Raw genomic sequence first — 22,423 nt, 5'->3', positions numbered from 1 at the left:
TTTGCTAAGGAAGTTTCATCTGCTAATAGCTTTTATTTTGAATAGGTGAATTTTGCCAAATAATATTTATATATATATTGAGGTAATTGTAAGTTCTTTCTCCTTTAATATAATACACAGATGAATTTCCAACAATGCATCATCTTTGCATTTTTCTCTAAAAATATATTTTTTTTTGAAAGATTTTATTTTTTTTTATTTGACAGAGAGAGACACAGCGAGAGAGGGAACACAAGCAGGGGGAGTGGGAGAGGGAGAAGCAGGCTTCTCACCGAGCAGGGAGCCCGATGTGGGGCTTGAACCCAGGGCCCTGGGATCATGACCTGAGCCGAAGGCAGACACTTAACGACTGAGCCACCCAGGCGCCCCTCTAAAAATATTTTTATAGTTACCTATTGTGCCATGACTCCCCAACTTTGCTACAGCCCCTGTCCCACATACCATCCATAATTTCTAGCAGATTCTATATTTGCCCAGTTTGTCAAAGATGCTTCTATACATCCTAACACATTCTTTAAGAACAACAAATGTCTATGCTTTGTGATTCTTCATTAAATTAATAAGAAGCCAAAATATCTGCACTTTATTTAATTAAAAAATTCTCTATAGATAACTTTCCAATCTCAGAACCAATGATCTAATAAGAATTTGTAATGGAAGAGTAAGTCCTATTGGAAAGCTGTATTTTAATTCTGATATGCAGGTGCCTGGGTGGCTCAGTTGATTAAGCGTCTCCCTTCAGCTCAGGTCATGGGATCGAGCCCCCATTGGGCTCCACGCTCAGCAGGGAGTCTGCTTCTCCCTCTCCCTCTGCCCCTCCCCCGCCCCCCCCACCGCTGGCTTTTGTGTGCTCTCTCTCAAGTAGATAAATAAAATCTTGAAAAAGATAATAATTCTGATATGCTAGTGACAATTACTTCAATGTTTTTGTTAAGAATATAAATCTACTGGGTGCCTGGGTGGCTCAGTCGGTTAAGCGTCTGCCTTCGGTTCAGGTCATGATCCCGGGTTCCCGGATTGAGTCCCACATCAGGCTCCCGGCTCAGTGGGGAGCCTGCCTCTCCCTCTCCCTCTGCTGCTCCCCCTGCTTGTGCTTTCTCACTCTGTCAAATAAATAAATAAAATCTTAGAAAAAAAAAGAATATAAATCTACTAACAGTACCTTCATCAATTTGACCTCCAAAAAAATACCTGCCCAGATTATATTCACTTAAGCAGTGCCTCAGAAACTTTCATTTGCTTCTTATTTGTTGTATTTTATTTGCTTATTTTTAAATACTAAAGAATGTCTATATTGCTGGAAAGCAGCCAAATGACAAATATTGCATTTTCAATGGGCACTGGTTTTAACTCACCAAATCAGGAAACTACAACACTGTTTCTTTTAACATATTGGTACCAAGGTTCTGGACAAGCTGTTCTAAGACCTTTGACCCTAGAAACTGGGGGTTTCTTATGTGTCTTACATTTTTCTTGCTGTTTTTGAGGAGAAATTTAATTTTGAATAAAAAAAGATGCTTTTTACAAATCATTTGTACAAATTATGTTCCCTGTAAATTAAAAGCTTTCCAGTCATTTAATCAGTGCAAATATACACAGGTACACATTCTCCATAATCACTATTCTTCAACATTTAATATCAAAAGGAAAAAAATCTCTTTATAAAAGGTGGTAGAACGAAAAAACAGTAAATATTAAACTTCACCAAAGGACCATCTAGAAAGAAACGATGACCTTATCAGTGACACACTGACTTGAGCAGTTGGTAGCCTGCCTGGCCTTATTAGGCAACATGTATAACCCCCTTCCCTTTTTCCACCCTTTTTCCAGCTGGGGAAGCAGGAGACCCAGGGATAGAACTAATGGAATCCTCATTTATTTAGCCAGAGGCAGAGGGAACCCCAGTGCCAACAGAGAGATAGATTCCCAACTGGTCTTCAGTTAAAAAGAAGCCATCACACTGGTTGCCTCTGGGTGTTGGGCCTATGGGTGATAGATTTTTTAACTTCTAGTTTCCAAATTTTCTATAATGGGACGTATTACTCTCATAATGCAAAGAGCGCTCCAACTGACCAAAGAGCACATATATGCCAGTTCAGTGTTTTATTTTTAATGCCCAACCACTAAGAAGACCTTCTAAGTGTCCTTGTAAGTTCCTCCTCTCTTCCTCTCCTGGTCGGGGGCAGGGTCTCCATCTGCCAGAGATGGACAAGCAGGATTCCATAGTTTGGGGGTTTGGGTTGCATTTGCCTGGGATTTATAAAAATGATACTGCAAGGAGTTCCACAGTTTTCTTGATGGTTAGAAACAGTAATGTTTATTAAATCCTTATTGTGTCTAGGCCCATATTCTTCTGGGCATAGCAGGGAGAAACAAACAGCAGGAGAGATGGCCCTTATTTATGAAGAGCTCAAAATATCATCAAGGGCATAAAAGACATCAAAATACTTTAACAAATACAAAGGTACAGACTGATAAGAGTGCAAACCAAGAGGTTAGCATGGAAGAGGACGGGAAAGTGTCAGAGCCAACTGGGGGTGATGCCTCCAAGATTTCCAGAAGCAGGCCCCATGACGTCTTCTCTTTACCTCCAATGCAACTTCTCTTTCTCCCAGAGTTAGTAAAACGGAAATTCTGAAGACACAGAAATGTTCCTTGTTGGGAAAGCAGCCTTAGGCCATATTGCACAAACTTGTTGATTCCAGGGTAATACTCCTACTTGAGATAGCATTCAAGTTTCAAGGGAAACAGGTATTTCCAGCATATGATTTTAGAAAACTTAAGTGTGACCAACTTATTTGGAAGTTGGCAGTACTTCATGAAAAAAGCCACATTTCCTATGAAATTACTTGCTTTTCACTCTGACTACAGAGGCAGGGACTGATCTGGGATCAGAAGCATTCAAGTTAATGGTTGCCCAAGTGCCTTGTTGCACAACGCCGAAAACAGAACAAACAAAAACCCATGACAGATCATTTTCTTTTCTTCCTTATAAAAGCTGCCCCCTTTCAAGTGCCAACATGACTGTCACTCTGCAACTGCCCTCCGCCTTCACAAAGCTTCATCCCTTACCGAGCACGGTTCTGAAGTGAGTGCTGGTACTGGAATCTGAGATGGACCAGTTTCTGGAGACGCACACAGGTCTGAACTGTCAAAGGGAGTGGACAGGGAACTGCAGCCACACCTCGGGCTCTCAGAAAATCGCTTCAGTACAGTTGGCTTTTCCTAGGCGATCGTCTGTGGGACTCAAGGCACGAGGAGCTCAAGCCAACCCTGAGCTTGGGAAGCAAGGGGTGGACAGTGAGGGTAAAGCTGGAGGCCTTGGGCCACATACAATCACCTCTCAGAGCTTTTCCTCTGGCAAAAAACTGGAATGCGAACAACAGCTGGCCTCAAGAGATTCCTGGTGAGGCACAGATGATGGGCGTAGACGTCAAATATGGTATTAGAATGAAATCTTAAGGATGGGTTATCTTATCCCACTAACGAGGTGAGAAGGAATTTTACATGTCTGCCTTTAGGTCATGATCAAGGATAAGCAACACAGTCAGACTTCCAGAAACAAATTAGCTTTCCACTCTGGCGTGCGGATTTGAGCATTCTGGCCAGAAGCCATGGTTCGGAAATAAACCTGAATTGTGGACTAAGGAACGACTGTTCCCTCAGTACCGTGATGTCCTCACTCATGAAATCTCTTCTCCACCGTCCTTTGTGCCTGAAAAAAAATGAGCCCATGCTGAGGACCTTCCATGCATGTTCAAGCCTGTGCTTCTACAACTCTTATGTTTCCTGGAAAAGCCTGCCTTTGCCAGAGGCAAGGAGATCATCTGCTTGTGAGGGGGGAGCCGGGGCTCTTCACTTAATCATCTGGGTTTCTTCATCTGCATCGAAAAACTCCTCTTCCTCACTCTCACTGCCTAAAGTGTTGTCCTTGTCCGCAGACTGAAAGGGGAAAGGAGAACCAGAATGGTCACATGATGCCATGACATTTCTAAAATGAACATTATTAGCTAGCACTCAACCCACAAATGCATTTTTATGACATCTCCCCTAGATTTCACCCTAAAGTGTTCTACGAAAGTGAATGAATCACCGGCCACCTTCATTTCTCTAAAAAACCAGTTGCTATTAATCTCACACCTCTGTTTTCCAACAGTTTTGCTTGATTTTATTAAATCTAACCAGAACATTCTTCTGCCGCGCCCCCAAACTATCATCATCCCAAGAGGTACATCTGAAAGATTAAGAAGATTATGAAGACTGGGGCGTGTGGGTGGCTCAGTCGTTAAGCGTCTACTTTTGGCTCAGGTCATAATCCCAGAGTCTTGGGATTGAGTCCCACATCGGGCTCCCTGCTCCACGGGAGGCCTGCTTCTCCCTCTCCCACTCCCCCTGCTCGTGTTCCCTCTCTGGCTGTGTCTCTCTGTCAAATAAATAAATAAAATCTTAAAAAAAGAAAAAGAAGACTATGAAGACTATGCCATACCTGTGGCGGATCCAAGGTCTGTAAAGATAATGCTTCCTCCCCCAGCCTCCGATATGAATACACTTGAAGGTCGGAAAATGTCTCTAGCAATGGGCTGTTAAGGGTTTCCGGCAATAATAAACTCAGGAGGCCCGAAGTCAGGCCGGTGGCTCCAAAGACAATGAAGGGTAAAGACCACTGCACGTATCTCTGTGGGGGCAGGGAGTAGAACAAAAACATACAAAAACTCGGTATCCATTTCCCAGCACGTGACATCAGCAGTCTTATGACCGAGGCATGGCCATGTTTACTATTCCCACTAGCATACACAATAAGCCACTTCCTTCCCCACGGAGAGTTACCCTGGAAAATCATGGAGTGGTTGCTCAGGCACGCAGAAGCGGGAGCGAGTACACAGAGAGGTGGCAGAGGTATGTGGATCGGATCAGAAGCAGGGGGGTGGGTACTGCTTTCACTGCAGGCAACTCGCTTAGAACACAGGGATCTCCACATACTCTTCGCTTGGGAGACACCTCAAATACTCGCTCACCATAAACTTTAAAGTTCTCCACACTGGAATCAGCCAATCAGTATGCTCGCTGATTCACTTAGCACTGAGTGAGGGACGGGCAGGGCTCGTAGGGAGAGATAGGGAGGGGGCTCCCGTGATCAGGCTCACAGAAATCCCCAAAATGTGGAGGTGTAAGGAAACCAGAGATAAGGGAACACACCGGACCACCCTGCCCTAGGTGTCGGAGGAGGGGGGTCTTTTTTTTATGACAGTCACCTGGGACCAACAGAGAATAACCAGACCCTAAAAAAAGTAAGCCATTAAAGATGTTATCACTAGTCCTTACACAAAAGTGCTATCAGTAGAGAAATTAAAAAGATTTAAGTTCCCTGGTTAGCTTTCAATAAAAGACCAATCCTAAAAGCCCTCAGGGGCAATCCTGTTGGGGACCCTCTCACTGCTGAGAGCTTTTTTATTGTATCCTTGCTTAATAAAAACTCTATCCCTTTCCTCACTCTCCTTTGTCCGGGAGATTCATTCTTTAACTCCATGAGACAAGAACCTCGCTCTCCCGCTTCAGCAACATGCCCGGAGGACGGGTTAAAGTTATGAACACCCCAAAAAGAAAAAGAAAACCCTAAAGAACCCTAGCATATCTGTGTGATTTGGAAACTACCTGAACACGGTGATACAGCTTTGCTTCAGAGATCCGACAGACATTCTCAGGAAAATTTACAGTTTCTTGAAAAACAAACTGGCTCAAAGATAATGACACAGAAAACTGTGTTGCTCTCGAGCCACTGGGGTGTTACTCTGGGGCCTTTCTGAGCTGATCAACATTCCTGAATTCCTGTATAGGAGTTGCTTAGCTTTATGCTTTTCTCTTTGGGACTTCCGAATTGTGTGGATAGGACCACTACTAGTTAGGATATCCTCTGCCTGATTTTTCAGAAGTAAAAAGATGATGGACAAAGTGGGGCGAGGGATGGAGGTGGGAGGGGAGAATCTCACTTCTGGAGCCCACATGCAAACACAAGTCCAACACTGTGGGTGTGCTGCTGGATCAAGGGGGACACAACACTCTCATCTCTTCTCAACTGAGCAGGAATAGAGGCACAGTGCTAGGTATTCTAATGTTCTAGGAGAGCCATCCAGATTCAGAGATCTTTAGAGATAAACCCCTAATGGCCACACACTTTGCAGAATGGAACTAATTTATATTAGAGAAATGGTCTTATAGTGTAAAATTAAGCACGAAAACATGGAAAGAGATACTCATGAAAAGGAAGTATACTGCAAGTCAAAGACGGACGGACGGAAGGAAGGAAGGAAGGAAGGAAGGAAAGAAGAAAGAAAGAAAAAGAAAGAAAGAAAGAAAAGGCCACAGTGGTATTTCAGAGACATCCTCCTGTACTAGTGAGACAGGAAAACCAAAGGGATGCTACGAGAGAAAAAGCTGGTTTTCCCTTTGCTGCTTTTCCTGCTTCTCCTCTTGCTAGGACCTGCACTCCCAGCCCACTTTACACATGCTTTGTAACGCAAATCGCATAGAGGTCCTTCTTGTAAGAGGCCAGGACTTAATGATTTCTCTAGAATAGATAACATCTAAGGAAGGACCAGGTGACAATAACCAGGTGAAGCTATCATATGCGCATTCCAAACCACTGGAGACATTCTAGACATCTCCACACCAAGACACCTTGGCTCCAAGGAATAACACCGGGGCCCTTGTCTTTGTCCTAACTGGTTCCTGGATGCCTGGATGCCTGAGAGGACACATACACCAGACCACTCCCAACCCCATGGACAAAGATGAGACTCCTTCCTTTCCTTTCTGAGCCTCCCAGACAGTCACTCCATCTGTATCTGCTCTCTCTAGATCTTCAATAAACTTTCACCTCCTGCTGGCTCACATTTGATTTCCATGCTGTGTGAAGCCAAGGACCCTCCTGGCTGGTCCTGCGGGAACCCCCTGGGTGTATCGTTAGTGGGGAGAACAGTTGTCTACACAGCACATCCAGGCACCCCTCGCTGAGTGCTGGCTGGGAGGGCAATAGGTCTGCTCAGCAGAGATATGAGCAGGGGCTCCAGGGATTAATCCGTCACAGAACTGGAACATTTCAAGACTGGAAGGATTTTCAGGGCTGCCATTAGGTCTACCCCCTTTCTTTTGACTACGACATTTAGGAAACGCTAAAAACTTTTAATAGACACACTGCTAGGCATGTTTCTCTTCTAATTTTCATGCGTAAGTGGTGTGCCTTTGGGCAAGTTACCTAACCTGCTTCTGCTGATTTCTCATCTTTAATAGAGGGCAACAACCATGCCCGCCTCACATGGTTCTTGTGAAGCTTACTCGAGATGATATGTGTTGAAGTGCTCAACACGGAGCCCAGCACACCGCAGAAGCTTAATAAATATTCACTGACTGGCTAACTGATGAATGGAGATAGGAAGGGGCACACTAGCATTAGCTAACTCTCCAGTGAATGCAGATAAGCAAACACGCGGAGCCTCGGGGGTAAGAGCATCCTGGGTCCAAGCCCATCTGCCCTGAGGGATATGTAATCTAAAAGATACAAGGTTCCCATGCGGGGCAGGCTGATCTTAAGTGGCAACTGTTCATTACCACCTTCTACTCAAAGGCACAAGCATTTCCAAAGCAGAGAATCCAGAAAAACAAAACTAGGAGGTACAAACCAACCAGTGAGGGAATGAAGGGGGCAATAATCCCACCAACTCGGGAGAACATAGAACAAGTTCCAAGCCCAACGTTCCTGAAAGGCATAAAAAGGGGGGAAAAAAATCAGTAAGTTCTGGCAGGGGCGGGGGAGGGGGGGAGTGTAAAGACCCTGTGGGACAATGGGCCTGTAATAATAAATCCCAAGGTGGAGGAAGCACGAGCAGTGCTGCCTGCTAGAACATTCTGAGCTCCTGGAAATGTCCTATAACCGCACTGTCCAATATGGAAGCCTCTAGACAGCTATTAGCGCTCGAAATGGGGCTAGTGAGAACGAGGAACTGGGTTTTTCATTTGCTTCATTTTAATTAGTTTAAATTTAAATAGCCACATGAGGCTAGTAACTCCCATACTGGACAGTGCAGTTATTATAGAGGACGGTTGTAGAAATGACCATGCGAATGTTTCTTGTCAAATGTTCTTACGGGTTTTTGTGTGAGGTTTCCTATGAATTGATATACCCATGAAGAGCCAGGCCTTTATGATCTGAGAAGTCTACCCATTTATTTAAATTCAACAAATTGATGATTCAAGGGTCAGGCATATGACTAGGAATTGAGCACATATTCTCAGGAGACCAGGAACGTGACCTTCGTGAGGAGTATGGACATGCAAGAGGTGAGAGGGGGCGGGAATGAGAGCGGTTACAGGTGGGGTGAGGTGGGGTGGCCACGCAGCACCCTCTCACCCCAGCCTAGTTGTTAGCAATGACAAAATGGTCATCCTAGCATCACAGCTCGCAGCCAGAGAAAACAGGTCAGAGGAATAATTAGGAAATGACCAGCCAATCACAGACAGCCTGGGAAAAACTGGAGGAAAGGGGACTTAAAATTAATAGGCAGAAAGAATCATTCAGTTTGCACGGATGAGGGAAACATTTGGAATGATCTCTGAAAAGCCTGGGGAAGTGCTGAGCAAGGGAGCTCCTGCCCGGCCCTCAGAGGCAGTTCTAAGAAGACCGAGCTACATCCCTGCCCTTCCCATCTTGTTTTCAGACTTATTTTATGAGGGGAAACTTCAGAGTATGTTCTTTTTGATAGGAGCATGTCCTCCTCATTAGAAACCACATTTAACAACTAATATGGAAACCTCATCATCACTTCTAAGTGTAATTATCTTTTTAACAATGTGTATATTCTGAATGAAAATGTAGGTCCTGTGAGAACAGGGACCTAGTCCCCTTGCCTGACATGTGCCTGACACAGGATGGGTGACTGAATAAATCCAATCCGCTGAAATCAAGATGGCATCCGAGCACTCTTTGGGTGATGGATGTGTTCAGTGTAGAGGACTTCCCTCATGATTTACACAAGGGAGTTCAGCCCAAAATACAGCTACGTTTTCCTCAGCCAAGTGGGCCGAGTGTGGTCTACGCAGGCAGTTTCTGGGCTTAGGACTGCTTGCTGAATCGTTGCTGGCCCACACTAACTATGGTCCCGGTGAAACGAGAACCATCCCTCTGCCGCTGCAAGCGTCTACAGCAAAACATGCAGGATGTGTGAGGCGCACCTGATGACTGTGGGGTACAGCTCAGAGGTGTAGATGTACACCACGTTAAAGGCCGCGCTGATCGTCAGCTTCCCGAGCAGAGACAAGGAATGGCTGTTCACCACGGCAAACACACCTGTGTCTGAGGAGGACAAGGGTAACACTGTGAGGTCCTTCAGGGAGAAAAACACCTTTAAATGACTCACTGAATTCTGAAGGAGCCAGAGGCATGAACAGTGATCTCAAATGGTGAGGAGGTAGTGTCATGGAATACACATTCAGAAGGTTCAGTGAGCACACACAACGCACCCACACAAATATTCTCCCGGTGTCTTGGCTAGCCCTCCAACATCTTCCACAGTGGTGGTCATTGTGGGTGATTAAACTCGCTTCCTCCTCAGAGACAGAGCTCTTGGAAAACTGTCCTGTAGTAAAGCAAGCTTCATGGGGATGGTAAGTCTCATCCACCATGGGGCCTCTCCTTCCCAACCTCATTCAACAACCAGTGACGTGAAATGGTGGTTAGCATGACAAGCTCTGGCGTGTTCGGGCAGTAAGTCTGACGGATGTAAGAGGCAGAGGGGAGGTCCAGGAAAACGACTCTCTTCAGTGTGCGTTTCTTAGTGTTCCATTGGAAGATAAGGAATAATCCCGCTAAATGACTACCAGAGGATATAAATCATTAATGTTCTTTAAAGAACGAGACTCTAAATATGGAATTACTTTTAATCTTTCTTCCTGCCCAACTTCTTACTTGAACTACTAATCACTAATGATATTTCAGTTTCTTAATGTTATGTCTTTACATAAAATGCAAAAATACAGATTATGGCAGTTCATTTCCCTATCAAAAATACTATCAATTATCCCGTGGTTCTTTCCTTTATTAACATTTTTCTCCCTGGGATCTTGCAATGCAATTACTCCCTTTCAAACATATTTAACCTCTCCCTTCAATAACCCACTCGACTCTGCTTTCAAAATAATAATTTCTCCTTCTAAGGAAAAAAATCTCATTGACTCTGTGGTACTTTCCCCCTTGACTAGCAGATATCTTCAATGAGGGACCAATCCTCCATTTCCCCAAATACACCTGCCCTGTAGCTCACTACAATCTGGCTTCCGATAGCATGTTCTCCTCAAAGTCCTACTCCTGAAGGTCAACAGCGAGATCCTAATCGCCAAAGTAATTGCCTCTCATTCTCCTTGACATTTCTGCCAAATAGAATACGCTTGTCCCCTTCCTTGCGGCTGCTTGCTTGGCTCATAGAAACCACTCTTCCCTTAAATAACTCAAAAGCAATATCCTTTCCTTCCTTTGACCTCCACTGTGCCTATTCCCTAATCCATTCAACTGGCAAGCTTCAGACACACTCCTGGAGCTGCTTCCTTTTCTATCTTGTCTGCCCCAAATACATTTCGAGTTACTTCAGGCTAAGGCTGGTATCCCGTTTGTATCTGTGCGCCTCACACCATCTCCCACAGGACAATCCTCCGTGGTGCTTGCTAAATATTTGTTGAACAAATAAGTAGAAGGACTACAATAGGGATTAATTTAGTGAAAAGAATCGGTGTTAATGCTCTCTCAACTTCTAAGGAGGGGGGCATTTAAATATTCCATCCTAAAGTATGCTTCACCTTCCCTACTTGACTATGAAATAAATCTTCTTCTACTTTAAAGATGGTGTCCCAAACACAGTGGCCGAGGCACTGCCAAACCCGACCATCTGGGGCTTTCTCCTCTTCTGCCAGGCTATTTGGAAGAAGATGCTAGCTCTTTTAAGTACTGAATATATTATTTTAAGCCATGAGTGCTTCCGGAAAAAGAACTCTGCCTTTCGGCGTTTACCCCAAGATGTATGTCTGCACTTGAGATCTAGCAATCTCTTCCATTAAACCAATAACAAGGGCAATTCTTCAATTATTTTCCAGAAAACTCGGTGTGTCAGGAAAAGGTATTCGGTAGCCTCGAAGCAAACAGGAATATGCACATTTGCTTTACTGCAGATGATCTCTGGGGCTGTTTTCAACCTGTACAGGATGGCATCTTTCAGAACTGTATAGTGACGCTCTATAACATCTTTAACAACAGGTTAGGGGATTGCTGTCCTGAAAACTGAATTCAAATGGCACGCCACAGAAGGCTTTTATCCAAACATCCACAAGATCCAAAGCTGGAAGAAGCCTTTCACGTGAAGCTCAGCACGGTTCCAGCTGGAAGCCCTTTGGGGAGCGAGGCTCCAGCGTGTACCCACAGAGCACTCCCATCGGCCTAACACCTCATCAGATGCTTGAAACTTCTCCCCTGCATTCCTGACAATGGAGTCTGCAGTCACCACTTGAACCTTGTGGAATTCACCTATCCCCAAGTAGTCCATGTCAATTCAGACAGTTCTGTTTATTAGAAAATTATTTCTTATCCTTTCTGGGGCTCCTGCCTGGGGAGCTGTTGGGCTGTTGGTCATCCTGAGTCAATGTTCAGGAGTGCTTTGCAGCCACTGGGCTGGTTCCTTTGATTCCCGACTTTGGCTCTTTATCTGAAAATAAAATCAGATATTACTGGCTATTACCAGCAAAAGTCCGAAGTGACTGTTTAAAAAAAAAAGTAATTTAAAAAGGAAAACTAGGGGCGCCTGGGTGGCTCATTAGGTTGAGGGTCTGCCTTTGGCTTAGGTCATAATCCCAGGGTCCTGGGATTCAGCCCTGTTTCAGGTTCTCTGCTCAGTGGGGAGTCTGCTTCTCCCTCTGCCCCCCACCTCGCCAATTTGTGCTCTCTTCCTCGCCAATTTGCCGCTCTGCCTTCTTGTGCTCTGCCCCCTGTCAAATGAATAAATAAATAAATAAACAAAATAAAATCTTAAAAAAAAAAAAGGAAAACTAAACTCAATTATCTTTGAGGGGAAAAAAAGATAATTCTCAAAACACTTGTACCCTTAAAGGACTAAATTCAAGAGGTTATAAGTTTATTCCAATGATGAAGCTGTAAGGACATCATTTTTGGTACTAGCTATCTAGAAGTTTTCTCAGAGCCCATCTGAGGGTGCCAGAACAAAAAATCTCAGTATGTTATAGTCACATTTCACTGACCCCAAATAGTAAAAATTCAACTTAATCAACTACTTCATTCACTGGGTGATTATGGCAAATTTTTGATTTCTCATGCACTTTTAATACAGCAGTATGCCCTCTGCTGTGATACACAGGTGGGCAAAAAAACCTACCATTCATTTGCTTCCCCCTCCCCTTTTTTATTTATTTATTTTTTTAAAGATTTTTATTTTATTTTATTTATTTATTTGAGAGAGAGAGAATGAGAGAGAACACAAGAGAGGGGGTAGGGTCAGAGGGCAAAGCAGACTCCCTTTCGAGCAGGGAGCCTGATGCGGGACTCGATCCAGGGACTCCAGGATCATGACCTGAGCCGAAGGCAGTCGCTTAACCAACTGAGCCACCCAGGCGCCCCTCCCCCCCCCTTTTTAAAGAAAAATACCATGTATGCACAAAGTTCTGTCACTATAGTTTCACCATTTCCAAAATTTCACATGAATGATATAATTCAGTTTGTAGACTTTTGTCTCTGGCTTCTTTTAGTTAGCATGAATGCTTTTGAAATTTATCCATGTTATTGTGGGTTATCAGCAGCAGGTCACAGTTCAATCCTTTTGTTGTTGTTGTTGTTGAGCAATATTTCATTGTACGAATATGTCACAATTTGTTTATCCATTCCTCAGCCGATGGATATTTGGGTTCCTTCCAGTTTTGGACTATTATTAATAAAGCTACTATGAATATTTGCATCAAAGTCTTCGTGTACATCCGTGTTCCTGCTTCCCTTGGGTAAAGGTGAGTCATATGGCAAGTGTATGTCTCCCTTTTAAATAAGCTGCTAATGTTTTTCAAAGGGTCTGTACCATTTTACATTTCTATCAGCGGGATATAAGAGTTCCAGTTCTTCCTTATCATTGCCAATGATGATATGGTTGGTCTTTTTAATTTCAGCCATTCTAATTTTTTTTTTAGACTTTATGTATTTGAGAGAGAGAAAGAGAGCACGAGCAGGGAGAAAGGACAGAGGGAGAAGCAGACTCCCCACTGAGCAGGGAGCCCGACACAGGACTTGATCCCAGGATCCCAGGATCATGACCTGAGCCCAAGGCAGGCACTTAACTGCCTGAGCCACCCAGGCACCCTAATTTTAGCCACTCTAATAGGTGCACAGTGGTCTATCTCCACTGTGGTTTTGATTTCCATTTCCCTAATGTTAAATAATTGAACATCTTTTCCCATGCTTATTGACCATTTTCTTATCCCTTTGGAGAAGTGTCTGTTCAAATCTTCTGCCCATGTTTTTTTTCTCATTATTAAGCTGCAAGAGTCCATTCTATATTCTGGGTACAAGTCCTTTATCAGGTATATGTTTTGCAATTATTTTTCTCAGTCTGTGCCTTGCTTTTCATTTTTTTAATTATGTCTTTCAAAAAGCAAACGTTTTTAATTTTGAAGGCTAAGTAATGAATTTTTTTCGCTTTGTGCTTTTTTGTGTCCTATTTAAGAAATCTTTGCCTAAACCGAAATCACTAAGATTTTTCTCTTACATTCTCCTATAGAGCTTCTATAATTTTAACCTTTACAACTGAGTCTCCCATTCATTTCGAGCTAATTACTACATATGACACGACATGCAAGTTGAAGTTAAATTGTTTGCACACGGACATCCAATTATCCCAGCACCAATTGTTGAAAGATTATCTTTTCCTCATTGAGCTGACTTGTCATCTTTGCTAAAAATCAATTGACTGTGTGCATTTTCCTCTATGTATACTATAATATAAAACATTTTTAAAAGGTGATCAAAATATCAGGCCCCCTCAAAAAATAAAATAAAAATCAACTGACCATATGTGTGGGTTTATTTCATACTAAATTCTATTCTATTATCTATATATCCATTCCTATCTGCCAATATCATACTATCCTGATTAATGTAACTTTGTAGTAAGTTTTAAAATCAGGTAAGTCCTCCAACTTTATTTTTCTTGATAAAAGTTATTTTGGATATTCTAGATCCTTTACATCTCCATAAAAATTTTGGTATTAACTTGTCAATATCTGTCCACAAAAAAAAAGTCTGTTGGAAATTTTACTGGGATTGAGTGTGCTGAAGGGAGACTGATTTGGGGGAGAACTGATGCCTTAAATAAGATCTTTTACCCTGAGCATGGTAACCTCTTCATTTATTTTATTATTATTATTACCACCAATTCCTTTATTTAGTCTCTTCCTTGATTTTCTCTCATCAATGTTTTATATTTTATAGTTTTCTACAGGTCTTAAAACATATTTTGTAAAATTTATCCCTAAATATATCACATTTTAATTTTATTATAAATGGTATTATTTCCTTTCAATTTTAAATTGTTGCTAATATATAGAAATAAAATTGTGTCATATGACTCTGTGAAACTCACTTATTAATTTAGTAGATTTTTTTGTATATTCCCTAGGATTTGCTATGGACACAAGCAAGTAGTCTCGTGAATAAAGACAGTTTTACTTCTTCCTTTCCAATTTGGATCCCTTTAATTTCTTTGTATTGCCTTATCCTTTTCACTAGTAATTTCTGTACGCTGCTCCATAGAAGTGGTAAGAATGGACATCCTTGCCTTTGTCCTGATCTTAGGGAGCAAGTATTTAATTTTTTACCATTAAATGTGATGTTAGCTGTCGGTTTCCCCTTGATGCCCTTTATCAACTACTTCTAGTTGCTGATGGTTTTTGTAATGAAGGGATATTGAATTCTCACAAGTGCTTTTTTGACTTGAATTGAAATGATCACATGATTTTTTTTCCTTTCGGCTTTTTAAAAATGGTGAATAACACCGATTAGCTTTTGAATGTCAGACTAATCCTACATTGGTAGCATACACCCTGCTTGGTCAATTTGCTAATATTTAGTTCAGGATTTTTGCATCTATACTGATCTGTAGTTTTCGCGTAAAGCCTTTGTTTGGTTTTAGTATCAGGGTAATTGCTGGCCTCACAAATGAGGTTAGGAGAGTATTCCTTCTTCTTGTGTTTTCTGGAAGAATGTATAGAATGGCTGTTATTTCTTTTTTAAGTGTTTGGGGGAATTCACCAGTGAAGCTATCTGGGCCTGGAATTCTCTTGTAAGAATGTTTTTACCGACAGATTAAATTTCTTGAATGTATAGGTCTATTCAGGTTATCTGCATTTTTTTTTTTTTTTGTGGTTTGGGTTTTATTTCATCATCATAAACTGAACTCTGCAATCCAGCTAGACCTGGGGATAAGGAACCATGGAGCCCGCAGAACTGCAGCAAGAGCAGAGAGATTCTGGGGTATTTCAAGCAGGTGGGGATGGAGGGGTGCTCTCCCGAGCTACAGAAGGAATGGTCTGGTAGTTAAGATAAAACACAAGTCAGATTTATTAGATCTGTCCACAGTCAGCAATGGTGATCTTCTTGCTGGTCTTGCCGTTCCTGGACCCAAAGCGCTCCATGGCCTCCATGATGTTCATGCCTTCTTTGACCTTGCGGAAGACCACATGCTTGCCATCCAACCACTCGGTCTTGGCAGTGCAGATGAAGAACTGGGAACCGTTCGTGTTGGGTCCAGCGTTGGCCATGGACAGGATGCCAGGACCCGTGTGCTTCAGGATGAAATTCTCATCATCAAACTTCTCCCCATAGATGGACTTGCCTCCAGTGCCGTTATGGCGTGTGAAGTCCCCCCCCCACCCCCCGCCCCGGCACATAAATCCCGGAATAATCCTGTGAAAGCAGGAACCTTTATAACCAAATCCTTTCTCCCCAGTGCTCAGGGCATGGAAGCTCTCTGCTGTCTTTGGAACTTTGTCTGCAAACAGCTCGAAGGCGATGTGGCCCAAGGGCTCACTGTCCACGGTGATGTCGAAGAACACGGTGGGGTTGACCATGGCTGGGCGGCGAGGGCAACTCCGGGGCGGATAACCTGTCTGCAAGGCCAGGTTATCTGCATTTTTTAGTATACTTTGGCAGCTTGTATCTTTCAAGGAATTGATCCATTTTGCCCAAGCTGAATTTACTGGCATAAAAATGTTCACAATATTCTCTTATAAATGCTGACAGGTTCTATAGGTTCCCCTCTTTGATTCCTGATATTGGTAATGTGTGTCTTTTCTCTTTTTCCTATATTAATTTGGTGAGTGGTTTATTGATTTTATTGATCTCAACAGCCAGCTTTTGGTTTCATTGGTTTTTCCCCTAGTATTTTGCTATTTTATTTCATTGATTTTTGCTCTTATTATTTGCTTCCTTGTCCTTGCTTTGTGCTTAATTTGTCATTTTTCTTAAGTTTGTCTTCTATTTTCTTAGGAAAGAAGCTGAGATCATTAATTTGAAAACACCTTTTTCTGACACATTTTCAATTAAATTTTTCTCTAAGCACTGCTTAATTGCATCCCACAAACTTTGATATGTTATACTTTAATTATTGTTTAATTAAAAATATTTTCGGTGCACCTGGGTGGCTCAGTTAAGCTGCTGCCTTTGGCTCAGGTCATGATCTTGGGGTCCTGGGATCGAGCCCTACATTGGGCTTTCTGCTCAGCGGGAGCATACTTCTCCCTCTCCCTCAGCTACTCCCTCTGCTCGTACTCTCTCTATCAAATAAATAAATAAAATCTTTAAAAAAATACATTTTTTTTCTAATTTCCTTTCTTCTTTGACCCGTGGGTTTTTAGAAGAGCGGTTTTTAAAATCGAAATATCTGAGGATTTTCCTGATGTTTTTCAGCTACTGATTTCTAGCTTAATTCCATTCTCATCAAACAACTATTTTTGGCAGATTTCAATCCTCTTCAATTTACTGAAACTTGTTTTATGGCTCGAATGTGGCCCTTCTTGGTAAATGTTTCATGTGTGCTTTAGATGGAGTGCACGTTCTGCTGTTTTAGGGGAGAGCGTCTGACAAACGGCAGTTAGGTTATGTTCAAGTCTCCATATCCATAGTTACTTGCTGTCTGATTTTTCTATTAATCGTTGAGGGGTACTGAAGTATCCAACTGTAATTCTGGATTTACCTATTTATTCTTTCAGTTCTATCCAGTTTTCATGTATTTTGAATCTGTTACTAGATGTTACACAATCAGTACTGTTACATCCTCTTGATGAACAGGACTTTCTTGTTATGTGTTTATAGCTTTCATCAAACGTGGAAAGGATCTGACCACCTTTTCTGCAAATAATTTTTTCTTTACTTCCCCCTTTGACTCCAAGTACAAATACCTTAGGCTTGGTGTTGTATTACAACTCACTGATGCTTTGTTAACTTTTCATTCAATTACTTTTTTCTGCTTCATTTTGCACACTTTTTTTTTCCCTTAAAGACTTTATTTATTCATTTGAGAAAGAGAGAGAGACAGAGAGCACAAGTAAGGGGAGAGGCAGAGGGAGAGGGAGAAGCAGACTCCCTGCTAAGCTGGGAGCCCGATATGGGGCTCAATCCCAGGACCAGATCATGACCTGAGCTAAAGGCAGATCCTTAACCATCTGAGCCACCCAGGTGCCCCTTACAGACTTTCTTTTGTTATGTCTTTCACTGATCTTCTGTAGTTAATCTTATTCACTGCAATTTTTTTTTCATATAATGTATGCTTCAACTCTAGATGTTACACATGTCTTTTATAGCCTCCATTATTGTGTTCATGATGATCATGCTTTCCTCTCTCTTCTTAAACATGTGGAACAAATTGATAATAGCTGTTTTATTAAAGTTCTTTTCTCCTCCTTCTATCGTCTGGGTCATTTCTGGTTTTGTTTCTATTGATGGGTCTCCTGGTTGGTTATAAGTGGTATTTTCCTGCCTTGTAATATTGGCTGGATGCCATATACTGTAGATGTTACCTTGTTAGGTGCTGGATTTTACTGTATTCCTTTAAATACTGTTGCTCTTTGTTCTGGGATTCAGTTAAGTTACTTGATATCACTTCATCCTTCTGAGATTTTTAAAGCACTTTGAGGGCAAGCAAAGAACAGCCTTTAATGTAGGGCTTCTCTGACCCAGGAGGTCTCTACCCAGCACCGCACATCTGGCTGAAAAGAACACAAACTGGGCACGGCCTTGGGTTCCAAGAATTGTCCCAAATGCTGCTTCCTGGTGGTCCTCTCTCTGGCCTCAGTAGCTTCCTCAAACACACACATGGATCAGTAAGCAGCCAAAGACTTGGAGGCCCGTTCTGCAGATCTCTGAAGTTCTTCCTCTGTGTATGTTATCCCTCTCCAGTATATTTTCTAGCAAATTCTAGAAATCTTAGCCTCCCCAAGTTTTAATGCTACTGTCTTCTGAATTCAGTAAAGTACCAGGATTTGCTGGGCTCCTCATTCCTTGCACTGTGGCTTAGAGACCCTGAGCTAGGTCACAGTTAGGAAGCACTTTGTTTCCTTCCACTTGGGGATTACTGCTTGTCCTGTGCAGCCTATTGTCCAGGGTCTGAAAATCAGTGCTTCTTATATTTTGTCTGGTTTTAGAGTTGTTTAACGAGGATAGCGGGTCTCTATTATGATCGTGGTCCGAAGTTAAAGTCCCCATAGCATTTTGTTGTCAATTCTCATACGGTACCTTCTGACTTTTATTGTTGTTATCTTTCTCTAATCACTCATTTTCTTCACCAGACTGTAAGCTCTTTGAGTCCAGGGATTAGGTCTTGTTTATAAATAATATCCTGCATATAGCAAGCACTAGAGAAGTCAAGTGACTAAAGAATGGGCAGACCAAGGTTGATAAAAGAAATGAGATATAAAGGTGCTCAGAGTAGTCTGAGGACACTCTTTCAACTGTGAAACTTGTTTATCTGGTCGTGGGCTGTGACTCCCTAGTATTCAGACTCTGACCGGACCACAACTACCAGGAACATCCTTGCCAACAAGAGCCCAGTGTCACTCTGACAACCCAAGTTCTTGAACCCTGGCCAATTCCCATCAGAACCATCTACTAAAGAGTTAAGAACTGGCTCTAATTAGGCAGCATTAATTTTCTAAGACAACAACCTCACCATGTGTAATGAATACTTTGGCTATAAAACTCTTAAGAGGGCAAAACAGCATTCCCCAAACAGCACTGACTTTAGAGTCCGAAAGACCTGAAATCTGAATCCTAAGTGTGCTGCTTCCTTGCTGTGCCAACTCAGACAAGTTGCTTGACCTATCTGAACTTTAGTTTCCTTATCAAATGGGGATAATATATAGTATCTTCTATATATGAAGAGAACCCCATATATAGTCAACCCTTCATAAATGATAATCAGTATTGTAGGTTTAATTAGGATCCTTTAAGCAAGGATAGAAATCAGCTAAAATGAATGATGAGAAATCTGGACAAAAATATTAGTGGCCACCTGGTAACACTACCTCCAGAGAGAACATTTACTTGGAGGCCAACCAATGTGCGAATATGCACTGGGCAGGACGCTTTGCCTAATAATTACAAACCGCAAGCTGAGGAATGCCAAACGATCTGTTTTCTAGCAGACGGGTGGTTTCTTCTGGAGGTGTACCTGTAAGTATGTCTGTCTGTCTGCGCCTCAGACACAGAGAACCGCAATCACACGCGCATACCAAAAAAAAGCTGGTAGGTACTGGGACACCTATGTTGGCAGAAAGAAGAGAGTGAAGGTGTGTTTGGTGGGGAAAAGTGAGGGAAAATGGGCACAAAAAGCATGAGAAGATGAGTGGTCTCCAAGCTCACACAAGACGCTAATAGAATTTTTCAAACTACTAGGTCTCTTTCTTAACATATACTTATCAGAACTTTTGTAAGAAGTAGCTTAAGGCTCAGACCTTTGAACAAACTGAGATTTACTTGTTTATTTTTAAAGATTTTTATTTTATTTATTTGACAGAGAGAGAGACAGCGAGAGAGGGAACACAAGCAGGGGGAGTGGGAGAGGGAGAAGCAGGCTTTCCTCTGAGCAGGGAGCCCGATGCAGGGCTCGATCCCAGGACCCTGGGATCATGACCTGAGCCGAAGGCAGACGCTTAACGACTGAGCCACCCAGGCGCCCCTGAACAAACTGAGGTTTAAAAGACAGCCATCGAGGGGCGCCTGGGTGGCTCAGTCATTAAGCGTCTGCCTTTGGCTCAGGTCATGATCCCAATGTCCTGGGATCGAGCCCTGCATCGAGCCCTGCATCAAGCCCCGCATCGAGCTCTGCTCACAGTGGGAAGCCTGCTTCTCCCTCTCCCACTCCCCCTGCTTGTGTTCCCTCTCTTGCTGTCTCTCTGTCAAAAAAATAAATAAAATCTAAAAAAATAAATAAAAGAGAGCCATCGAAATGCTTTAAGGAGTATATATGAAAGGTTCAAAGAAAGTTTAAGGAACAAATTTTTTCAGCTCAAGGAAGAGAAGATTCAGGAGTAGGTGACTCCCAGCAAATATAGAAAGGATTATGCAAAAAAAAAAAAAAAAAAAAGGAGGGGTGGTCATCTACTCTATCTCTAGTGATGAATAAAATGAAAGGGAATAGGCTCAGTTGTGGTGGAAGAGGCCAGTTCTCATGGCTACACAATTTTCTAAGGGATGTAGTGAGATTTCTTTTCCTGGAAATCTTCAAAAATAGACTAGATGCCCACTTTTCTAAGTATAACAGAGGTACCACATTGCTGAGGCACACTCCTGGAGTACTCCTTACTCTGTGTCCACCCAGGGGCACCATCGACAAAGGGCTCAAGCTTCTCTCTTAAAACCTACCACAAGTGAGCAGAGAGTGAGGCCAGGTCTGGCTGGAGACCACACATCTGCTTTCACTTTGAAAGAGCCACATGCAGAGTGCTGGGCTGTGGGCTGGTTCCCCGGAGGGCACAGCTATGTGGGAGGGGGCCTGGCTGGGAGAGGTGTGACAGGTTACAGGGGTGCTCATGGCAACAAGGAGAAAGTTTTCTTTACAAGGCAACAACTAGAACACTGGCCTCTGATAGATAGAAAACAATGGGATTTCCAAGCTGTCTATGAAAAACAAAATCTGAATCTAAAGCTACGATGATCTTGGGGCGCCTGGGTTGAGCATCTGCCTTCGGCTCAGGTCATGATCCCGGGGTCCTGGGATTGAGCCCTGCGTTGGGCTCCCTGCTCAGTGGGGGGTCTGCTTCTCCCTCTGCCTCTGCCCTTCCCCCTACCCCCGCTCATGCTTTCTCTCTCTGTCTCTCTACCAAATAAATAAACAAAAATATTTAAAAAAAATAAAGCTATGATGATTTGAAGCCCACTACTGTCTGTCCCAGACAAACAGAACCAGGCGCTTGGTTCTACAAGCAAGCCAAGAGCTGAGGACTCTCCCTTTTCCGGCACTAGCAGAGGTAACAATTTCCTTAGAGAGTAAGAAATAGGTAATCTTATCGAATCCTCTAGTTTCTGTGATTCCATGAAAATCACTACAAGGTTGTGCTACATACGGGTCACATCCACAGTAGTGAAAAACTGTCCCCTGGATTCAGGGCATAGAATTCGAGGTGGTGACCAGCAGCACAGCAGGTGTCCCGGGGGTTAGAGAACTAGAACACGTGGTCTCGGGGTCTCGGGTGAGACACTGCCATAACCGAACCTCAAGGAGAAGCAGCGACCAAAGGAGGGTTTCCTACGTGACATGTTGGGTCCGGAAGTAAATTCTTCAGCTGTGTTCTGAGCAGTGTCAAACCTTATGTTAACCACCTCACAATGATTCCCACCGGAAGTAAAAGCTCCAGGATGGAGACCTATTGAGATCCCAAAGCCCCCCAAACAGGGCTTTTGTGGTACCATATGCCCCAGAAGTCCAGTGTTTGTTATGGCCCAGCCCGCACGTTGGAAAGCACTGCCCAAATCAGTTTTGACAAGACAGCTAGCGTGCGTCAGGTGTGCTAGTGCAAAAAAAGAAAAAAAAAAAAAAAGGCTGAGAACCATGGCTCTCTAACATAACTTCTATAGAAGGGCAGAAATCAAGTTAGATAGGGATGCACAGCAAAGCTACAAATATATAAAAATACCAAAGTTTCCTAAAGATGATTTGTTCACACTTTATATAAGACTGGGAAAACATCCGTTGTCACCAACAGTGAACAGCACTCTTACTGTGGTGCTGTTATGACCAGGGGGCCCTGGAAGCACGGATGGATATGCAGAGGGCACCAAAGCTGCCTTTGGGAACCAGTGACTCTGCTCTGTGACTGTCTGGAATGGGGAGTACAGATC

At 42.9% G+C, this 22,423-nt stretch overlaps 2 protein-coding genes across 2 annotated transcripts in view; both read right to left on the bottom strand.

The window, feature by feature from the left end:
• Nucleotides 1–2,283: 2,283 nt before the first annotated feature.
• SLC22A15 (solute carrier family 22 member 15) overlaps nucleotides 2,284–22,423 on the bottom strand; it is a 58,900-nt gene continuing 38,760 nt past the window's right edge. Inside the window, exons 9-12 of the mRNA XM_021690279.1 lie at nucleotides 9,226–9,346; nucleotides 7,681–7,753; nucleotides 4,487–4,675; nucleotides 2,284–3,942 (exon numbers count right to left, since the gene is read on the bottom strand). Coding sequence (XP_021545954.1) covers nucleotides 3,856–3,942; nucleotides 4,487–4,675; nucleotides 7,681–7,753; nucleotides 9,226–9,346 — 470 coding nt within the window. The 3' untranslated portion in view covers nucleotides 2,284–3,855. The remainder of the gene's footprint in view (nucleotides 3,943–4,486; nucleotides 4,676–7,680; nucleotides 7,754–9,225; nucleotides 9,347–22,423) is intronic.
• LOC110580537 (peptidyl-prolyl cis-trans isomerase A-like) lies at nucleotides 15,632–16,182 on the bottom strand. Its single transcript, XM_044914595.1, has one exon. The coding sequence runs from the start codon at nucleotides 16,156–16,158 to the stop codon at nucleotides 15,652–15,654; it is 507 nt and encodes a 168-aa protein (XP_044770530.1). The 5' UTR covers nucleotides 16,159–16,182; the 3' UTR covers nucleotides 15,632–15,651.

This window comes from Neomonachus schauinslandi, chromosome 4 (assembly GCF_002201575.2).
Source record: "Neomonachus schauinslandi chromosome 4, ASM220157v2, whole genome shotgun sequence".
Taxonomy (NCBI): domain Eukaryota; kingdom Metazoa; phylum Chordata; class Mammalia; order Carnivora; family Phocidae; genus Neomonachus; species Neomonachus schauinslandi.
This window is presented reverse-complemented; position numbering and strand designations above follow the sequence as displayed.

Excerpts from the sequence above, each read along its gene's own strand:
- LOC110580537 (XM_044914595.1), bottom strand. The coding sequence starts at position 16,158 with ATGGTCAACCCCACCGTGTTCTTCGACATCACCGTGGACAGTGAGCCC.